We start from the raw sequence: 21,606 nt of genomic DNA on the forward strand, positions 1-21,606 counted from the left end.
CGGGGACCGCGAGGGAAAGACAGCACACGGGGACCGCGAGGGAAAGACAGCACACGGGGACCGCGAGGGAAAGACAGCACACGGGGACCGCGAGGGAAAGACAGCACACGGGGACCGCGAGGGAAAGACAGCACACGGGGACCGCGAGGGAAAGACAGCACACGGGGACCGCGAGGGAAAGACAGCACACGGGGACCGCGAGGGAAAGACAGCACACGGGGACCGCGAGGGAAAGACAGCACACGGGGACCGCGAGGGAAAGACAGCACACGGGGACCGCGAGGGAAAGACAGCACACGGGGACCGCGAGGGAAAGACAGCACACGGGGACCGCGAGGGAAAGACAGCACACGGGGACCGCGAGGGAAAGACAGCACACGGGGACCGCGAGGGAAAGACAGCACACGGGGACCGCGAGGGAAAGACAGCACACGGGGACCGCGAGGGAAAGACAGCACACGGGGACCGCGAGGGAAAGACAGCACACGGGGACCGCGAGGGAAAGACAGCACACGGGGACCGCGAGGGAAAGACAGCACACGGGGACCGCGAGGGAAAGACAGCACACGGGGACCGCGAGGGAAAGACAGCACACGGGGACCGCGAGGGAAAGACAGCACACGGGGACCGCGAGGGAAAGACAGCACACGGGGACCGCGAGGGAAAGACAGCACACGGGGACCGCGAGGGAAAGACAGCACACGGGGACCGCGAGGGAAAGACAGCACACGGGGACCGCGAGGGAAAGACAGCACACGGGGACCGCGAGGGAAAGACAGCACACGGGGACCGCGAGGGAAAGACAGCACACGGGGACCGCGAGGGAAAGACAGCACACGGGGACCGCGAGGGAAAGACAGCACACGGGGACCGCGAGGGAAAGACAGCACACGGGGACCGCGAGGGAAAGACAGCACACGGGGACCGCGAGGGAAAGACAGCACACGGGGACCGCGAGGGAAAGACAGCACACGGGGACCGCGAGGGAAAGACAGCACACGGGGACCGCGAGGGAAAGACAGCACACGGGGACCGCGAGGGAAAGACAGCACACGGGGACCGCGAGGGAAAGACAGCACACGGGGACCGCGAGGGAAAGACAGCACACGGGGACCGCGAGGGAAAGACAGCACACGGGGACCGCGAGGGAAAGACAGCACACGGGGACCGCGAGGGAAAGACAGCACACGGGGACCGCGAGGGAAAGACAGCACACGGGGACCGCGAGGGAAAGACCGCACACGGGGGACCGCGAGGGGAAAGACAGCACACGGGGACCGCGAGGGAAAGACAGCACACGGGGACCGCGAGGGAAAGACAGCACACGGGGACCGCGAGGGAAAGACAGCACACGGGGACCGCGAGGGAAAGACAGCACACGGGGACCGCGAGGGAAAGACAGCACACGGGGGACCGCGAGGGAAAGACAGCACACGGGGACCGCGAGGGAAAGACAGCACACGGGGACCGCGAGGGAAAGACAGCACACGGGGACCGCGAGGGAAAGACAGCACACGGGGGACCGCGAGGGAAAGACAGCACACGGGGACCGCGAGGGAAAGACAGCACACGGGGACCGCGAGGGAAAGACAGCACAGGGGGACCGCGAGGGAAAGACAGCACAGGGGGACCGCGAGGGAAAGACAGCACAGGGGGACCGCGAGGGAAAGACAGCACAGGGGGACCGCGAGGGAAAGACAGCACAGGGGGACCGCGAGGGAAAGACAGCACAGGGGGACCGCGAGGGAAAGACAGCACAGGGGGACCGCGAGGGAAAGACAGCACAGGGGGGGACCGCGAGGGAAAGACAGCACAGGGGGACCGCGAGGGAAAGACAGCACACGGGGACCGCGAGGGAAAGACAGCACAGGGGGACCGCGAGGGAAAGACAGCACAGGGGGACCGCGAGGGAAAGACAGCACAGGGGGACCGCGAGGGAAAGACAGCACAGGGGGACCGCGAGGGAAAGACAGCACAGGGGGACCGCGAGGGAAAGACAGCACAGGGGGACCGCGAGGGAAAGACAGCACAGGGGGACCGCGAGGGAAAGACAGCACAGGGGGACCGCGAGGGAAAGACAGCACAGGGGGACCGCGAGGGAAAGACAGCACAGGGGGACCGCGAGGGAAAGACAGCACACGGGGACCGCGAGGGAAAGACAGCACACGGGGACCGCGAGGGAAAGACAGCACACGGGGACCGCGAGGGAAAGACAGCACACGGGGACCGCGAGGGAAAGACAGCACACGGGGACCGCGAGGGAAAGACAGCACACGGGGACCGCGAGGGAAAGACAGCACACGGGGACCGCGAGGGAAAGACAGCACACGGGGACCGCGAGGGAAAGACAGCACACGGGGACCGCGAGGGAAAGACAGCACACGGGGACCGCGAGGGAAAGACAGCACACGGGGACCGCGAGGGAAAGACAGCACACGGGGACCGCGAGGGAAAGACCAGCGGTCTTTCCCTCAGGGAAACGAGGGTTTCTCCTCAGGTGACGCCATGACGGTAGCAATCTTTCCTCCCGCCTTTCACCACCTCCACCACAATTCGTGCCGAGCGCACATGCGTCGCCTCGCTCCCTCAGGAAAACTGTCCTTCCCTCGGGGAAACGTGGGTTTCTCCTCAGATGACGCCATGACGGTAGCAATCCTTCCTCCCTCCATTATCTTCTTCCTCCCTCCATTATCTTCTTCCTCCCTCCATTATCTTCTTCCTCCCTCCATTATCTTCTTCCTCCCTCCATTATCTTCTTCCTCCCTCCATTATCTTCTTCCTCCCTCCATTATCGTCTTCCTCCCTCCATTATCGTCTTCCTCCCTCCATTACCTTCTTCCTCCCTCTATTACCTTCTTCCTCCCTCCATTACCTTCTTCCTCCCTCCATTACCTTCTTCCTCCCTCCATTACCTTCTTGGTTGTATCAAAACGGGCAAGCATGTGTTAAATTGTGTTATCATCGAGATAAATACTTCTCCCAGGGAGGCCTCAAAATTATACGTTTCTCCAAAATTCTATGATATCAAGGTGTATAATCCCTCAAAAACTTCAGATTTTCCCCAAACTTATTTTAGCGCAAGTGTAACAGCCTCAGGTGCATCCATTAGTACAATCACATGTAACATAGATAAACCACGAAGAAAACATGCCATATTGCCTGCACGTCTGTGTGTGTGTAATCACTGGTTACATTTGCCTGCAGAACGCACAGAACGATGTGATTTCATTTTTAAACACATGTTTTTCACCAGATTTGTTTTAATTTCGTGTGGAGCACCTCGACGGACCTCTAAAAATGTAAATACTGTCCTGTCCGTAGCCGATAAAGATCGGTCTCGGACGGATTGCCGATCGAGCTTGCGCTCTGAGTGGTTCAGTCAACAATAGTGGTGTTCTTTACACGTGAGGGAAAGGAGAATGACAAACTTACCTGGATGGCTTCCACTGGAGCGTAGTCAAGCCAGACCGACACAGATTTAAAATGTACAAAAATACCGGCTTTATTGAAGGAATGCCGGTAACAAAATAATGCAGGGCAACTAAAATTCCTAAATGGTGTGCCCCCATACAGACCCGTATACACACAAGGGGAAAAATAACTGGTGAAAATAACGCGTAATGTTTCTGTACTCAGCTGCGAGCGGCTTCTGAACCCCGTCGGGAATCGTCCAGGCCCCCGGGCGCGCAATCCAGGCACGGCACAGTCCCTGGCGGGAAGTAGGCCTCAGCGCGCCCTTGATCACTCAGCCACACTTGTCTTCGTTGTCTGCTTCACCAGCACACATGTCTCTCAGCGCACCCAGATGATGCCCAGCCAGCACTAATGAGCCAATGAAAGGACAATGCGGCCGCTCAGCCAATCGCCCGGACCAAGAAGAACAAATGCACGAGCCGCGACCATCTGCAGGAACTCGGCACACCCCTGGCAACAACCGTGACTGTTCACTATCAAAGTCCCAACTCAAGAGGGTGTCCCAACAACAACAACAACAACAACAACAACAACACCTTTAGAGGCCGTGGTTCTTAACCTGGGTTCGACCGAACCCCAGGGGTTCAGTGAGCCAGTCTCAGGGGTCCGGCGGAGGTCCTCCGAAATGCATTGCAATTTTTTTTTATTTTTTTTTAAAGTTTTGTATCAATTTTGAATCTATGTGTAATTAGTAATTATGCTTATTATTAATATTATTATTATTATTATTTTGCTATGTATATTACGAACGAATGGAAATGTTATTTGTACTTGTATCCCAAACCATTCATGGTTTCTCTGGTCTGTGTTTAAGATAAGTTGTTTCACACTGACTGTAGTAAGTTGAATGAATGAGCAACTTGCTAATTATTCTGTTGATGGTGCTTACTTGCTTACTTACTTACTGGATTTTGGACTTTGCAGGTGTTCGGAAATTCCAGTGAATAGCCTCGATTAGCTTGCCGTGTGCCGTGCGTCATTGGTCGCGCCTTACTTTGGAGTTACTGATTTATTGAAAAGTAAGTTGGAAATGTTTGTGGATATGCAGGGCGGGTTCAGAGTTATATTAGTCAAAAGTGGATGGTGATTATAAAATATGTATGAATTACTCAGAAAATTAGGTGGAGGTGATTGATATAACTCCTTTGGTCGCAATTCAAAACTAACAATTCGCAGTTTTCTATGTAATATTATAATGGGATTTGAGGTGACATAGAGTTGAGTAGATAATAAATCCCGTCATCGTAACTATAAGTTATGTTTTCTTCGTTAAAATTTCTCAGTTTTCAGAGGGGTACTGATTATATTTAAGCATGTTCCTTTTTAACTCAACTGGACTATGTCCAGCTGAGTTTTTGTCGACACCCAGTGTCTGTCGTCTGTCTGTCTGTCTGTCTGTCTGTCGTCTGTAAACAATTCGACGTCTACGCTCTAAAAGTCACAAATATTGATCAAATTTGATGAAACTTGTTATCCCGCATCTTTAAGACATAAACTAGTTTGGGATTGCTTTTGGGCGTTGCACGCCCAAAAATGGTCGCGGCAGGGCGGCCATATTGAAAAATCAATTTTTGTCGATCTGGTACTTCCTAATGTAGCTAGAAGGCTGAAACTTGGTGTGTAGACAGTATCTAACAAACCTCAACACATATAATAAATTCAAGTCTGAAATCTGAGAAAAGTAATTGTAGTTTTACTTTTCATGCCTCACTTAAAACTCAATTTTTTCTAGTTTCCTGTTTAAACATGAGACCTTCAACGTTACTGTACCTCTTTAGCACATATAAACTATATAGTTTGTGATTCTATTATGCATATTCTAACCATATTGATATAGACCAGTTGAGTTCAGGTTCCCTGGAACCTCTAGTTTAATTTTTGTCATATAATTATTTGCCCGAACTCAATTAAGATCAGTTTGTTACTTTTTTATTTTTATTTTTTGCAGTATGTCGAGCAAAAAAAGGAAGTGGTCGGAGGATTATGTGCGGTACGGGTTCACGTGTTTGATGGAACGGGACGGAAGTCAGCGTCCTCAATACATGCTTTGCAATGTCAAGTTGAGCAACTCCAGCCGAGCACCAGCAAAACTATTGGAACGCTTCAAAAAACTGCACGGCGAGGGGCAGTACAAAGACGCAACACTGGATGAATTCAAATTGAAGAGAGTCCGATTTGACGCAAGTACTACCTTGCCCACTCTCGGCTTCGTTCCAATTGACAAACCGATCATCACCGCGTCGTATGAAGTTGCGTACCTGATCGCAAAGCAGTGCAAACTGCACACCGTTGGCGAGACACTCATCAAACCGGCCGAGTTGAAGATGGCCAACATCATGCTGGGAAAAGGTGCTGAAAACTGAAAACAAGTTGTCTCTCGTTCCACTCTCAAATGATACCATCAGATGCAGAATCGACGGCATGAGCGACGACATCCTCACCCAGGTAGTTGCAGATTTGGTCGCAAGCCCGACAAAATTCAGCCTTCAACTCGACGAGACCACCGACGTTTCAAATTTGAGCCAGCTCATCTTATTTGTGCGTTATGTCAAAGGAGATGAGATCAAGGAAGACTTTCTGTTCTGCAAGCCTCTCGCAACAACGACGAAGGCAGCTGACGTGAAGAAGCTAGTGGACGACTTCTTCAGAAGCAACAGCCTCTCGTGGAACATGGTGTCTGTAGTTTGCTCGGATGGAGCTCCAGCCATGCTGGGATGCAACTCCGGTTTTGGAGCGCTGGTGAAGGCCGATGCACCACACATCATCGTCACGCACTGCGTCCTGCACAGACACGTGCTGGCATCAAAAACCCTGCCTCCAAAACTGGCCAATGTTCTGAAAATCGTTGTTGAAACTGTGAATTACGTGCGAAGCCGTGCTCTGAATCATCGCATCTTCAAAGAGCTGTGCAATGAAATCGGCTCTGAATTCGAAGTCCTTCTCTCCCACTCTAATGTTCTATGGTTATCACGAGGGAAGGTAGTGAGCCGTGTTTTTGCCTTGCGTGTATAATTAGCCCTGTTTTTGCGAGAACACCAGCATTGCCATGCAACGCACTTCCAAGAGTCAGAGTTCATCCTCGCCTTGGCGTACTTGGCTGACATCTTTGACACACTCAATCATCTCAATTGCCAGATGCAGGGCGGTGGAGTGAATGTCATCGAATCTGAAGAAAAGCTGAGCGCTTTCCAAAAGAAGTTACCGTTGTGGAGGCGGCGAACAGAGAACGATAACTTCGCGAACTTTTGTCTACTGGATGAGTGCGTGAGCGGGACCGAAGATGAGTCTGAAGTTGGAGGCACTGCTGTACCGGGGGAGCTGAAGCAAGCGATTGCCAAGCACTTGGATGAGCTGGGAAAGTCATTCGACGGCTACTTCCCTGACCAAGAGCAATACCCAGCATGGGTGCGGCAGCCGTTTACTTTCGACGTTGCAACCGCAGATGTCAACGACCAATACCTCGATGACCTCATCGAACTTCAGCAGAGCCAGACTCGACAACAACTCTTCGGCACAACAGCGCGCTCAACGTTTTGGTGCCGCCAAATGGAAGGATATCCTCACATCGCTAAAATCGCATTCACGCCGTTCGTTACAACGTATCTCTGTGAGCATGCGTTTTCGAAACTGGTGGACATTAAAATAAAGAAAAGGAGCAGGCTTGCATGCGAAAATGATTTGAGGGTGGCCCTTGCCAAAACAAAACCACGCATTTCCCAGATCGCCTCCCGAAAAGAAGAACAGAAAATGCATTAGGATGCAATTCTTCATAATTTTTTGTCAAATTTGAGGGGTTCCACGAGTGTTTGGTGGGTTTCGTTAGGGTTCAACAACAACAACAACAACATGCATTTTAAGGCCATTTTCCCTGCTAGAGCGGGGGTTAGCCTTGCGGTCCCCATGACAATCTTCTCCATTTTGCCCTATTTTCTGCATCTCTCCTCGTTAACCCCCTTGCCCGCATTTCTTCTTCCACCATCTTTAGCCAAGTCTTTCTCGGTCTTCCCCGTCCTCTACTTCCTTCTACATCAATTTCCATCACTCTTCTCAACCAGTCACTTTCATCCTTCCTCAACACATGACCAAACCATCTCAGCCTGTTCCTCTTCACAGCATCAATCACAGGCAATATTCCCATCATCTTTCGCAATTCATCATTTGTCTTCCTCTCTCTCAACGATACTCCGCACATCCATCGAACCATTCGCATTTCCACCCTTTCCAGCCTTCGTTGCTGCTCTACGTTCATTACCCATGAAGAGGAACAGGCTGAGATGGTTCGCCGAACCCTTTCGTTAGGGTTCGGTGCCTTTAAAAAGGTTAAGAACCACTGAGCTAGTGCCATCTCATCGCCCTTGGTGTCCTGACCAATCGCTGCTCTTTGGGGCGTGGCCTCCCGCCCCTCATGTTCTTTTGTGATCACCAGGTCGCTGGTGTCATTGGTGGTGCTCGATGTCCTATTTCCGGTTATTTTTATTTGCATGCTGATTGTCCGGCTATATGTGTGTGTGCTGCATTGTCATAAGGAACAAGGTGAAATGTACAGAGGCGATTACATACAGGGCATTAATTACCCTTAATCCCTAACTAACTAACGTGTGGCCCTGAATGGGTTTCTCTCATCTCCTCTTCGTGTTCAGGCTGGAGTTCCCCAAGGCAGTGTTCTGGGCCCTGTGCTTTTTCTGGTCTTCATCAATGATCTCTCTGACTCTCTTGAAAATCCTCTCTATCTCTTTGCTGATGACTCTACTCTCTGTCGCTCCATTCTTCATTGCTCAAATCGGCAGTCTGCAGCCTCCTCACTCTCTGCAGACCTGGACAAAATCACAGACTGGGCAAACAAGTGGAACATGTCTTTCAATCCTGACAAATCTCACACTCTTACGATGTCTCTCCGAAAAGACCGACTGGACATCCCTCCCATCCACCTTCTGAATAATCCTCTCCAAGAAGTTCTGTCACCCAAGCTTTTGGGTCTCACTATCTGCCATGATCTTTCCTGGGAAAACCACATTTCAAATCTGGCCTCCAAAGCTAGTCGCCGACTGGGCATCCTCCGTCGTGCGAAGTCCTTCCTTGGCACACCTGAGCTCCTCACCACATACAAGACTTTCATCCACAGCTCAATGGAATACTGCTCTCCCCTCTGGGCTGGTGCTCCTGCCTCACACCTAGCTCGTCTTCACGCTGTTGAAACCAAAGCATTCAGAATCATTGGAATCTCCCGTGATGAAGCTAACTCCAAGGGCCTCTCACTCACTCACCGCAGGCAGGTTGGTGGTCTTTCCGTCTTCTACCGACTCCTGTCTGGCCTTGCCCCCCCAGCCCTCTCTGGGCTCTGTCCTGCAAATATTCCTACAGGTCACACAAGATCTGCCTGCAACCCTCTTATGGTTAAACTGCCAAAATCAAGACTCTCTGCTCACCTTCACTCCTTCATTCCTCTTTTCTCCCACCTCTGGAACAAACTCCCTCACTCTCTTCAATCCCACTCCACCCTCCAGGTCTTTAAAACAGCTGTTCACCACCATCTCTTATCTTCCCCCATCCAAAACCTTGATATTTTCTACCCCCACTAATTTCACCCCAATTCCACTTTTTTGAAATACCAACTTCTGTCCTGGAAGTCCTTGGTGTCCTTGTGTTTTATACTTCTCCCATCCCCCCCCTTCCCACGCCTCCTCCCCCCAAGTCCCCTCCCTCCCACACATCTCCCTGCTCTCAAATGTTGTGTGCTCTCAAGTGTTTGTGTGCTTCCCCTTCTCTCCCCATCTTGTCTTCCGCTCCCTCTTTTTATATATTTTGTTTGTCTGGTTGATTTGTTTGTGAAGTAAATGTCAGCTTTCACAAGCCTCGATTCAGTACCCAAAAAAAAACAACGAATTAACATAGTCCCACCCATCGTCATGGGAACAAAGATACACTCTTATACGAAATCCAGTCTCCCGGATCCCTACTTATGTACATGGGGGTTCTTCTTCTTCATCGCGGCCAATGGAGCAGGATAATCTATACACTTCCTGGGTCTACATTATTCCATTATCTACCCCCCACAAACGTAACAATACAAGTTGAGTAGACCCCACGAATATGCTATCCCAAAAGAGGACAGTCAAATTATTCACAAATTTCACGTTTCAACACGGCATAAAAACGGCAAACACAAATATTTGCCTTTCAATAGTCTCCTATAAAAGTGAAAATCAAGCAGGAAATCAATGAAATGTGTAAACCAGAGCGAGCAAACAAAATGTTAGACTTTCACTTGCACAGCAAGAGTTCAACATGGCGGAGTGCCAAACAATGTTTGATTGGACGTGTTGTTTTTTTTTCAATAAGTATTTATTTTTAGGTATATTAATATAACTTGTATTAATATAATATCATGAAAGTAGATTGCACAAAAATGTGAATCAATGTGATCTTGTGTAATAACAATCTATGTCTGTAAAAACAAAAAGGGAGCGCTGTCTACTGTATCGCCATGACATGCAAAAGAAGCCCAAAGACCGATCGCCAAGCAGCTTAAGCACTCGAGCAAGCACTACAACAATACTGTTGAGATGCCTGGTGTGTCCCACAATGTCCGAATTGGACAAATGAAGACTTTAAAAAAAAAATAGTTGAAACTGCTGCTGAGGTCAGAGTTAAAACTTTGAAATTCGGTTCAGGTGAAGATTCTCGAGCTTTGCTGAAATTAAATAAAGGCACGAACACTAGCATTTATAAGCATTGCGATGTATACAGGAATACAGCGATTTGTCGGTATGAAGTTCAGTTATATGACCATTTGTAGATATGAAGCTTTATTGTATAGGAACCAACCTGTTCTGAGGAAAGGCATACTTGGGGTCTTCCACCTTTTTGTCCATTGAGCGACCTGACCGCAGGCTGACCAAAGGTAAACCTGTCAGCATGAATTATCTTCAAAATTACACCCAAACACCCGGTTTTCATTCATGCACTCTCTTGGAGGTTGATACGTATGCATGCAAAGTTTCAAAGCTGCTCAGTTTCATGGTTTTGGAGTTGTGGAGGACACACACACACACACACACACACACACACACACACACACACACACACACACACACACACACACACACACACACACACACTATTAGGTATTCCTCCCCGAACCCCGGTTACGGTGCACCTCAGGGTCTCGAGAGGGAACACGGCCGAAAGATTTGGTATTTTGCGTGTTCTAATAAACCATGGTAAAACCACACCAATGCAATTGTAGAACAAAGCACGTAATTGTATTAAGAACTCTCACATACACAATAATAACACTCTTATAGAAAGTACAATGAAAATGTCACTTGCATCAAATGAACAATACATAGGATGGTACAATCATTCCCCAAATGCTCTCAAAGCAATAAACTCACGATACGCCAAACGTGAGTGGAATGTAACATTCCCCAAAGTCTGCACACGGATCCCCACACTGGTTGAAGCCGTGCAAAATGACGAGAACAGGCAGGTATTGGCATGACGGTGGACAAGGAGTTACGAGGTGGGAGGTCGATATGGGAATTGAGTCTATATGGAAACCAATGGCAAATCCACACGATGATGTCGATATTGGAATCCCAATGACAAAACGAGATGCACCAAGCGGACGGTCCCTTTGAGGACAAAATGGCGTATCAGCCTGTAATGGAGGCTCTTGATTTTTCTCCAACAATAACTCACGCTTGGTATAAAAACCTGAGACTCAGGTTTAATTGCAATCGCAATATAGGACGATGTCACGGGCAATCCTTTTCACGGGAAGCATCAACTCATTCGCGACCAATATCAAAAAAGTCCGCAAGCAGCCTCAATGCGACTCACGGCTGTATCTCCTGGCCGTGTTCTCCTCCTCCTTCTCTTCCGTCTTCTCCTCCTCCTCCTTTGCCGCGTTTTCCTTTTTCCTTCACAAACATTTATTTTTACCTTTTACTAAAGTCATCTCCATTTCACACAAAAATCTTAACAACAATATTACCATTACCTGAAACTAAAAATATTCTACAAGTGTATAATAACAAAGGTGGAAGTGACGGATCCGTGCACACACACACACACACACACACACACACACACACACACACACACACACACACACACACACACACACACACACACACACACACACACACACACCCTTTTATTATTATAGATGCCAAATATATATTTACAAATACTTTTTCTGCTGTTTTTCACCTTATTTGTTTTTCACCCATGATATTGCATCGGCGGCAGTAGGTTGCATGTTTAATTTCCATGAGGAGTTTCAAGAGAGGGTTTTTAATGTGCTATTTTTTTGTTGTTGTGCGCAGGTGCGTGAAAATCTGCTTTCTTGCAAAAGCCTTCTTCATTGCAAACGTGATGAGTTGCGTAAGCTCTGGGTCGAGGGTGTTGAGCATAAACATGTCCTGGCCTTGCTCGCAGACATTGAGTCTATCCGCCAGGTCCGACACCAGATGGACCAGGCCATGGCCAGCAAACGCTATTTGCATGCCACAGATATACTGGTAAGGTTGCATGGTGTTGGTCACTACATTGCTTTATAATTGTAGTGATATCTTGGCTCCTGTAATACAGCATTCGACATACAACTGTTTCATGTTCTCATCAGAACACTCGTCTCATGACATTGGAATCCCATGTTCAAATGCTAGTATTATGTTTCACCCCTGTGTTTGTCTGTTTGTCTGTTTGTGAGCAGGATATCTCAAAAGGTTATAGACGGATTTGGATGAAACTTTGTGGACAGGTTGGGTTTCTGCCATTGAAGAATTGATTCAATTTTGTTTAAGATTCGAATGTGGATCCGGATCTGAGAATTATTTGTTTTTAAGTGATTCTTCCTAATTGAGAGATGGGTCTAAAAACGATATATAGCACGATATCTCAAAGTTGTGGATTGATTATGACAAAACTTGGTGGATAAGCTGGTTCATTGACAAGAAAAAGCCGATTAAATTTTGGTTCAGGTGCGGATGCAGATCCAGCCTATCATCGGGATACAAAATGTAAACTGTTCAGCCTGGCGGAGCTATGCACTCTACCGTGTGCCATTATAGTTTTCATTGTAGTTTACTATGTCCAGGTCATGGGGCACGTGTCCTATCAAAGTGTGATTGTATCAACGTGGGGCAGATTGAATCCTGGTCATAGCTGCATGCATTTGTAGCATTTGTAAGGTGGCCTGTCTAGTTATTAGCCCCAGGTTGGACTTCATCTGAAACGGGCTTATGGATTGGGTCTTGTTCGTCTGTACATGCGTCCGCAACCATATCTCGGACATGTATGGACCAATTTTGTTCATACTTGGCATAAAGACAATACATGATGTACAGTGCATTCTGAAAGTATTCAGACCCCTTCACTTTTTTCACATTTTGTTATGTTGCAGCCTTATGCTGAAATCGTTTAAATTCATTTTTTCCCCTCATCAATCCACACTCAATACTCCATAATGACAAAGAGAAAACAGGATTTTAGAAAGTTTTGCAAATTTATTTAAAAAACAAAAACTGAAATATCACATTTACATAAGTATTCAGACCCTTTGCTATGACACTTGAAATTTAGCTCAGGTGCCTCCCATTTCTCTTGATCATCTTTGAGATATTTATACACCTTGATTGGAGTCCACCTGTGGTAAATTCAATTGATTGGACATGATTTGGAAAGGCACACACCTGTCGATATAAGGTCTCACAGCTGACAATGCATATCGGAGCAGAAACCAAGCCATGAGGTCGAAGGAACTGCCAGCAGAGCTCAGAGACAGGATTGTGTCGAGGCACAGAGCTGGTGAAGCCCACAAAAAATTTCTGCTGCATTAAAGGTTCCCAAGAGCACAGTGGCCTCCATAATTCTTAAATGGAAGAAGTTTGGAACAACCAGGACTCTTCCTAGAGCTGGCCGCCCGGCCAAACTGAGCAATCAGGGGAGAAGGGCCTTGGTAATAGAGGTGACCAAGAACCCGATGGTCACTCTGGCTGAGCTCCAGAGATCCTGTGTGGAGATGGGAGAAGACATATGAAAACCCGCTTGGAGTTTGCAAAAAATCACCAAAAGGACTCTCAGACTGTGAGAAACAAGATTCTGTGGGCTTTCATGTGTCTTTCACTGAGGAGAGGCTTCCGTCTTGCCACTCTGCCATAAAGCCCAGATCGGTGGAGTGTTGCAGTGATGGTTGTCCTTCTGGAAGTTTCTCCCATCTCCACACAGGATCACTGGAGCTCAGCCAGAGTGGCCATCGGGTTCTTGGTCACCTCTATTACCAAGGCCCTTCTCCTCCGATTGCTCAGTTTGGCCGGGCGGCCAGCTCTAGGAAGAGTCCTGGTTCCAAACTTCTTCCATTTAAGAATTATGGAGGCCACTGTGCTCTTGGGAACCTTCAATGCAGCAGAGATTTTTTTTTGTAGGCTTCCCCAGATCTGTGCCTCGATACAATCCTGTCTCTGAGCTCTGCAGGCAGTTCCTTCGACCTCATGGCTTGGTTTTTGCTCTGATATGCATTGTCAGCTGTGAGACCTTATATAGACAGGTGTGTGCCTTTCCAAATCATGTCCAATCAATTGAATTTACCACAGGTAGACCAATCAAGGTGTAGAAATATCTCAAAGATGATCAAGAGAAATGGGAGGCACCTGAGCTAAATTTCAAGTGTCATAGCAAAGGGTCTGAATACTTATGTAAATGTGATATTTCAGTTTTTTTATTTTTAATAAATTTGCAAAACTTTCTAAAATCCTGTTTTCTCTTTGTCATTATGGGGTCTTGAGTGGAGATTGATGAGGGAAAAAATGAATTTAAACGATTTCAGCATAAAGCAGCAACATAACAAAATGTGAAAAAAGTGAAGGGGTCTGAATACTTTCTGAATGCACTGTATATACACTACCGGTCAAAAGTTTTAGAACACCTCAATTTTTGCAGTTTTCTTGAAATTTAAGCAATTCAATTCCAGTGAATAACCTGAAATGGTACAAAGGTAAGCAGTAAACTGCTCGAGTTAATAATAATAAAAAAAGGTTAGGTTAGGTTAGCAAAAACGGGAAAATAATGTAAATTGCACAGTTATATTGTAAAAAAAGGCCTTCTTCAGGGAACAAGTAATGGGTTAACAGCTTACAGCTGTTCTGCAGCAATGTAAGTAAATTAAGCCTTGAAAGTTGATGCAAACAATTCCTACAGGTGTCTCGACCTCTGCTGATTACTTGATTACAAACCCCCTGTCTGTATAAAAGCAGTATTGGAACAGACTGTTATTACACCCTCTGAAGCATTATTTGGACAATATTGCACTGCATTATGTAGTATATTGCTGGCATAATGGTGAGAAAAGGGCAATTAACAAAGGAAGACAGACAGACCATTATAACCCTTAAAAGTGTAGGTCTTTCCTTTAGAGAAATTGCAAAGAAAACCAAGGTGTCAGCGAGTACAGTTTCCTACACCATCAAAAGGCACTTGGAAACTGGAGGAAACTGACAGGAAGAGGTCTGGCAGACCCAAAGCCACAACAGAATCAGAAGACAAGTTTCTGACAGCTTGCGTGATAGGCGGCTCACAGGACAACAGCTTCAAGCACAGCTTAACACTGGTCGAAGTAAGCAAGTCTCAGTTTCAACTGTGAAGAGAAGACTTCGAGCTGCAGGTTTGACAGGTCGAGTGGCAGAAAGAAAGCCATTGCTAAGATGGAAAAATAAGAAAAAGAGGTTTGCCTGGGCCATGAAGCACTGCCAGTGGACTACTGAAGACTGGAAGAAGGTCTTATGGACCGATGAATCAAAATTTGAAATCTTTGGTTCATCACGCAGGGTTTTTGTACGCCATCGAGTAGGCGAAAGGATGGTTCCTCAGTGTGTGACACCAATTGTCACACAAGGAGGAGCAAACGTGATGGTCTGGGGCTCTTTTGCTGGATCTAGAGTCGGCGACTTGCACAGAGTGACTGGCACCCTGAACCAAAAGGGCTACCACAGCATTTTGCAGCGCCATGCAATACCCTCTGGTATACGCCTAGTTGGTCAGGGGTTCATCCTACAGCAAGATAATGACCCTAAACACACCTCCAGGCTATGCCAAAACTACCTTCGAGGAAAAGAACAAGACGGTAGGCTTCAAATCATGGAATGGCCAGCACAGTCTCAAGACTTAAACCCCATCGAGCTGGTTTTGGATGAACTGGACAGAACGGTGAAAGCAAAGCAACCTACAAGTGCAACACATTTGTGGGAACTTCTGCAACAGTGTTGGGAAGAACTTCCCGAACAATATTTGATATCCATTGTAGAAAGAATGCCACGAGTGTGTTCGGCGGTTATATCTGCAAAAGGTGGCTACTTTGCAGAGTCAAAAATTTAAATTAAATTTTGTTAAACAAAATAATTCTATTAGTCCTTTTTTATCTCCAATTGTTTATTTGTTCTATGCTTAATTTTAGAGTACATTGAGACATTAAACTGCGTAAATTTCAATAAAAACTGGAAATTTGTGGTGTTCTAAAACTTTTGACTGGTAGTGTATATGCACATCATTTTGTTTCACCATGCGAACAAAGATGGCCGACTGGTGGCCATTTTATTTGTTAAAAAAAACAACCCGATGTTGAACACGTCCTCAATCATATCTCCGACATGCATTTACTGATCTTAAAACTTGGCAATCAGATAAAGGGTGGCTTACATGTGCCTGTCAATACCCTGCGCTCGCAAAGCGAAAAGCGGGGTTAAGCTTTCATGTAGGTACGTACGTGTGCCGTGTGCCCGTGTGCCGTATGTGTCTGCATTTTAAAAATCCATTTTCTCGGCAACCGTTGGTCCGATTGACATGAAATTTTCACCATAGGAGCGCCTCCTCCTGAATAATATTTTAATGATTATTATGACGTCATAGGTCACGTGGTACAGGCGCCATCTTGGAAAAACACCTCTGTCTCCCAAAAATTTTTTTGAAACATGGTTCATTGTAAAGAACTCCATATGGGGAATAGGTATCAACGATGACGTAATTGGTGGCACAATTATGACGTCATAATTCGACAGACAACGCTTAGTCTGATCAGTTTGAAATGTATTGAGCGTGATCTATGCAATAATTATATTGGAGAATAGAAATTTGTGATGTCATCGCTCATGTGGTCTGGCAGCCATGTTGGATCAAAGAAAAAAAAAATGTTCAAACACAGAAGAGTTGGCTTGCAATAAGTTGACTGTGCAGGGTAATGTATTCTATGAATACCATCTCGTTTGTTTTCAAGATGAGATCTTGGATGGCTTACTGGCGGCCATTTTGTTAGTTAAACATGTCCCCAACCATTTCCCGGGCATGCATGGTCTGATTTTGTTCAACATTGATGCAAGCAGAGTACATGATGGCACACACGTGAACCTCACTTTATTTTGCGATCTGATCAAAGATGGCTGACTGGTAGATTGGTGGCAATTTTAGTTGCTTAAATAACAGGTATTGAACATGTCCTCAACCATTTCTCCGACATGCATATACCGATCTTGTATCAACTTGGCACACGAGGCTGCACGCATGGCATACTTGCCCACATACAACAGGCATTTTAAGGCCATTTTCCCTGCTAGAGCGGGGGTTAGCCTTGCGGACCCCATGACGATCTTCTCCATTTTGCCGTATTTTCTGCATCTCCCCTTGTTAACCCCCTTGCCCGCATTTCTTCTTCCACCACCTTCAGCCAAGTCTTTCTCGGTCTTCCGCATCCTCTACTTCCTTCTACATTCATTTCCATCACTCTTCTCAAACAGTCACTTTCATCCTTCCTTAACACATGACCAAACCATCTCAACCTGTTTCTCTTCACAGCATCCATCACAGGCTCTATCCCCATCATATTTCACAATTAATCATTTGTCTTCCTCTCTCTTAACAATACTCCACACATCCACCGAACCATTTGCATTTCCACCCTTCCAGCCTTTGTTGCTGCTCTATGTTCATTACCCATGTCTCGCTCCCATAAATCATAACACTTCTCACACATGCAGCATACACCTTTCCCTTCAGCTTCAACCACACTCCCCTCCTCGTCAGCACGCCACTCAGTTCCTGAAACTTCTTCCATGCACATCTCACTCCAGCAACCGTTGCCCAGTCTGATCCGCCTTCTCCATCCAGCATGTCACCTAGGTAGCAAAATGTTTTCACACCTTCCAGCTTCATGCCGTCTCCAAGATCCAACTCAACAATTCCTCCATCTGCAGCTCCCCCTGTGCACACCTTACACTTGAATGTAGCTGCCACACTGGTTAATGACCCTCTCAGACCACTGCATTTTTGATGAACCCTCTCCGCGCACATTGTACATTGAATGGAGTTCACTCCGACACCCTTCCTGCACACAGCACACGGCCACTTCCCAGTTCTTTGCACCTCACCTCACATGCTTTACCACTTGCCATCACCTTCGTCTTTCCGATATTTCACCTTCAGACCTTTTGTCTCAATACATTCTTTCCACTTGTTCATCTTCTCCTTCAGTCCATCCATACTTTCTGCAATCAACATCAGATCATCTGCATACAACAACTCCCACGGTATACCCTCCTTAGTTTCCGAGCCAGCACCTCCATCACAGCTACAAATAGTAGTGGACTTGGTACCGACCCCTGATGCACTCCCACCTTCACCTCAAACTCGCCACTGTTCCCGTCCTTCGTCCTTACAGCTGTGTGCGCTGTTTCATACATTGCCATCACTATTCTGATCAACCATTCCTCCACTCCTAACTTCCTCAATGCCCATGTCACTACTTCGCGTGGAACCCTATCGAATGCTTTCTCCAGATCAACAAACCAAGAAACAACTTCTTCCTCTTCTCCATGTACTTTTCCTGCAACTGCCTTACAATAAAAAGTGCGTCTGTCGTTCCTCTTCCTTGCATAAATCCAAACTGCATTTCGTCAGTCTTCACTTTCTTCCTTATCCTCCTCTCCAACACCCTTTCCAATACCTTCATTCCATGCTCCAATAACTTTATCGCTCGATACGGGCCACAGTCCAGAGGGTCACCTTTCCCCTTGTATAGAGGGATGAGGGTACTCAGTTCCCAATCCACTGGAATGCAGCCTTCTTTCAACACCAGATTACAGATCTCTGTCATTCTCTTCACACCCCAACTTCCCGCTGCCTTCAACATATCTCCCACAACTCCCGTTGGCCCTCCCGCTTTTCTACTCTTCATTGCTTTTATCGCTTCCTCAACTTCCTTCTCTGTTATCTTCTCTGCCGATCCTAAAACTGGGTTACTCTCTTTGTTGTCATCCCATTCATTCTCTGCATTCAACAGCATTTCCATATATCCTTTCCATCTTCCTTTAATTCCATCTGGGTCCACAACGATTTGTCCCACTTCATCCTTCAAGCAACTCACCCCCATCACATCACACCTCTCGCTATCTGCTTTGCAATCCTGAATACCGCTCTCTGACCCTCTTCCGAATCCAAGCGTTGTCCGAAATTTTCCTACATGCCTCCTGCGCCTTTGCTACCTCTTTCTTTGCAGCCTTCTTGGCTGCCTTATAACTTTCATGCTCTGCCTTTTCTGCCCCCATACCCTTCGCCTTCTGCCACTCCTTGAACTTCTTCCTCTTCTCGTCAATCCTCTTTCCAACTTCATCATCCCACCACCATGTTTCCAAGTGCCTCGGTGGTCCTTTAGTCCATCCACATATCTCGCCAATGGCTCCCAACAGACTATCTTTCATTGACATCCAACCACTTTCAAGCTCAACCACATCATCCTCGACCATACTCATCCTCTCTTTTAATGCCTCCCTCACTGTCATCTCTTTCAACCTCTATACCTTCATTCTCGGTTGGTACTTCACCCGCCGAGCTCTCCTCGCACCTTTCACCCTTATGTCGCAGACAACCAAGTGGTGCTGTGAAACAGCCTCCTCCCCCGGGATCATCTTTGTGTCCCGGAGGTGCCCCCTATTTCGCTTTCGCACCATCAGGTAGTCAACGGTTGTCGTCGACCCACCTGACGTGTATGTAACAAGCTTATTATCCTCTTTCTGGAACTGAGTATTACAAATCAACAAATCAGCTCCATCAGCAAACTCCAAAATCCTTTCACAAGTAGAAGAAACAATTTTTGAATAACGTTGCCCATATATAGAAGCATAAAGCAATTTTTCTGATTACCATCAAATTTTGGTTTGATTCAGAAATTCCAATCAATATTTTCATCCCTTATAACATTTGCTGCAAGTACCACCTCCTCTTGTTTTAACTTCTCAGCACAATGTAAAGGATGTCTTGAACGTACGCCTCGTATGATTGGGCGAGAATGAATTATTTTTCTCATTTCAGGGACGTTATCACATTTTGTGGTCGGCCTTTCCAAATTCTGATTGCCTAATTTATATTTCACTTTTTCCTTGTTAATTTTCTTGGCAGGTGGATGCAGTAGATTGTTTAACGAACCGTCTGGCCCAGGTGGAAGGATTGAGTGATCTAAGCTTGGAGTTGCAGAATCGGAAGATGAAGTTGCACCTGGTGCTGATCGAAGAGCTGAATCGCCACCTGTACATCCGCTCGACGAGCTGTGTCGGGCCTAGCTCGTTTCAGCCACTTGGAACCAACAGCAGCACCGGTCATGGCCTGGACGTGGACGGCTCTCGAAAGTCAGATGGTGATGTCCCTGCCAGAAAAATAGGTGAACTTTTTTATTCTGCTCATTCACGTGTGCTTGTTCTTCGCAGAACGTTGCTAATCGAGCTCACTTTGCAGCTGGTATTTTTTACATTTAGCATGATCTGTAAGTGCTCATAATGCAACTGTTGCATTTTAAAAAAGTCTCGTAGCATAAACTTAATTTTAATTTTATATAATATTTTCTGAATATCTTTATTTATTAGAATAAAGTCGACAGTAACCAAAAGCAAAGTTATGTCACCTGCATGATGCCGATTGGAAATGGCATTTTATAGAAAGATGTTATATCAGCTATTTCCCTGCAAGCTGAGTCTAATGAATGCCATTGCCTCCCAAAATCCAAAATGTTCCCTCCCCCCCCCCACCCCCCCCCCCCTCCAACTATTACTGCAACAATGTTGCGCCTTGTCAAACTTTCTTTTGAATCGTTAAAAAGCGAGGATTTGCGAGGGTAGTTCTGGGTATTTTTTCGTAGCTGCTGGTTGCATCATTGCTGGGAGTGTGATTGTGCCGCCGATGCAGCCATACCCCCCCCCCCCCATCGCTGTAAGCTGGCACATCAGTCATGTCATCGCAGTCATTTTGTCGACCTTGGAAGGATGACAGACTGAGTCAACTAACCCTTGCTAACAATGCCAGGATGGACCCGATCTTCCATGAACACCCTTCTATAGTCCAAACGGACTGCACACACAAACATTTTTATTCCTCACTTCTGTCTATGGAACTACCTTACAGAAGCTCTTCTGTCTCACTCTTCCCTCCAGGGCTTAAAGCAAGCAGTGCAACGCCATCTCCTGTCATCTCCAATTCTGTCCCATAATCTTTAATACACCCACTCACCATTCCTAATGCAACCATCTTATTTATTAGTTTGTGTTTTCTCCCCACCTCCCTTTCCTCCTATCATGGTCATTCATTCCCTGATGATGATCCCACTGTTAGTTCTGCCTTGCACTTCCATGAATGTCACTTTTGTGAAAAACAAAACAAACACAAATGCCAAATGTTAAGGGGTCCATGTGTTGTGTGCAAACACAACAGCCCCCCTCTGTCTTCTCAAACCCTCCACCATTCCCTCTCCCACCCTAATCTACTCCCCTTGGGGCCTACACGATCCTTGAAAAGTTTTATCACAACAGATTAAGTTACTCACCCCCTATTCCAAATCACCCCCTTAAATCTCAAAATCTATTGAACTTCATTTTTTCATCATTAACCACCAATGGGGCTGACACTATCCCGACCAAGCTTGGTGGCGATCATTCAAGCCATTATAGATCCCTTCTCTATTACAAATTCCCCTGAAATTCAAAAATCTATAAAAGTAAACAACTTCTTTTTTTAACCATAAACCCCACATGGGGACCTCCATTACGTTCACTAGGTTTGTTAGCCAGATAATGTTCTGTTCTGTAGATATACAAGATA

The 21,606-nt window shown here is 46.7% G+C and overlaps 1 protein-coding gene across 1 annotated transcript in view; it reads left to right on the forward strand.

Annotated features, from left to right (window-relative positions):
- EXOC4 (exocyst complex component 4) overlaps positions 1-21,606 on the forward strand; it is a 314,735-nt gene that overhangs the window by 17,372 nt on the left and 275,757 nt on the right. Inside the window, exons 3-4 of the mRNA XM_068131080.2 lie at positions 11,805-11,999; positions 19,918-20,176. Of these exons, the coding sequence (XP_067987181.2) occupies positions 11,805-11,999; positions 19,918-20,176 (454 nt within the window). The remainder of the gene's footprint in view (positions 1-11,804; positions 12,000-19,917; positions 20,177-21,606) is intronic.

This window comes from Myxine glutinosa, chromosome 11 (assembly GCF_964187855.1).
Source record: "Myxine glutinosa chromosome 11, kmMyxGlut1.1, whole genome shotgun sequence".
Taxonomy (NCBI): domain Eukaryota; kingdom Metazoa; phylum Chordata; class Myxini; order Myxiniformes; family Myxinidae; genus Myxine; species Myxine glutinosa.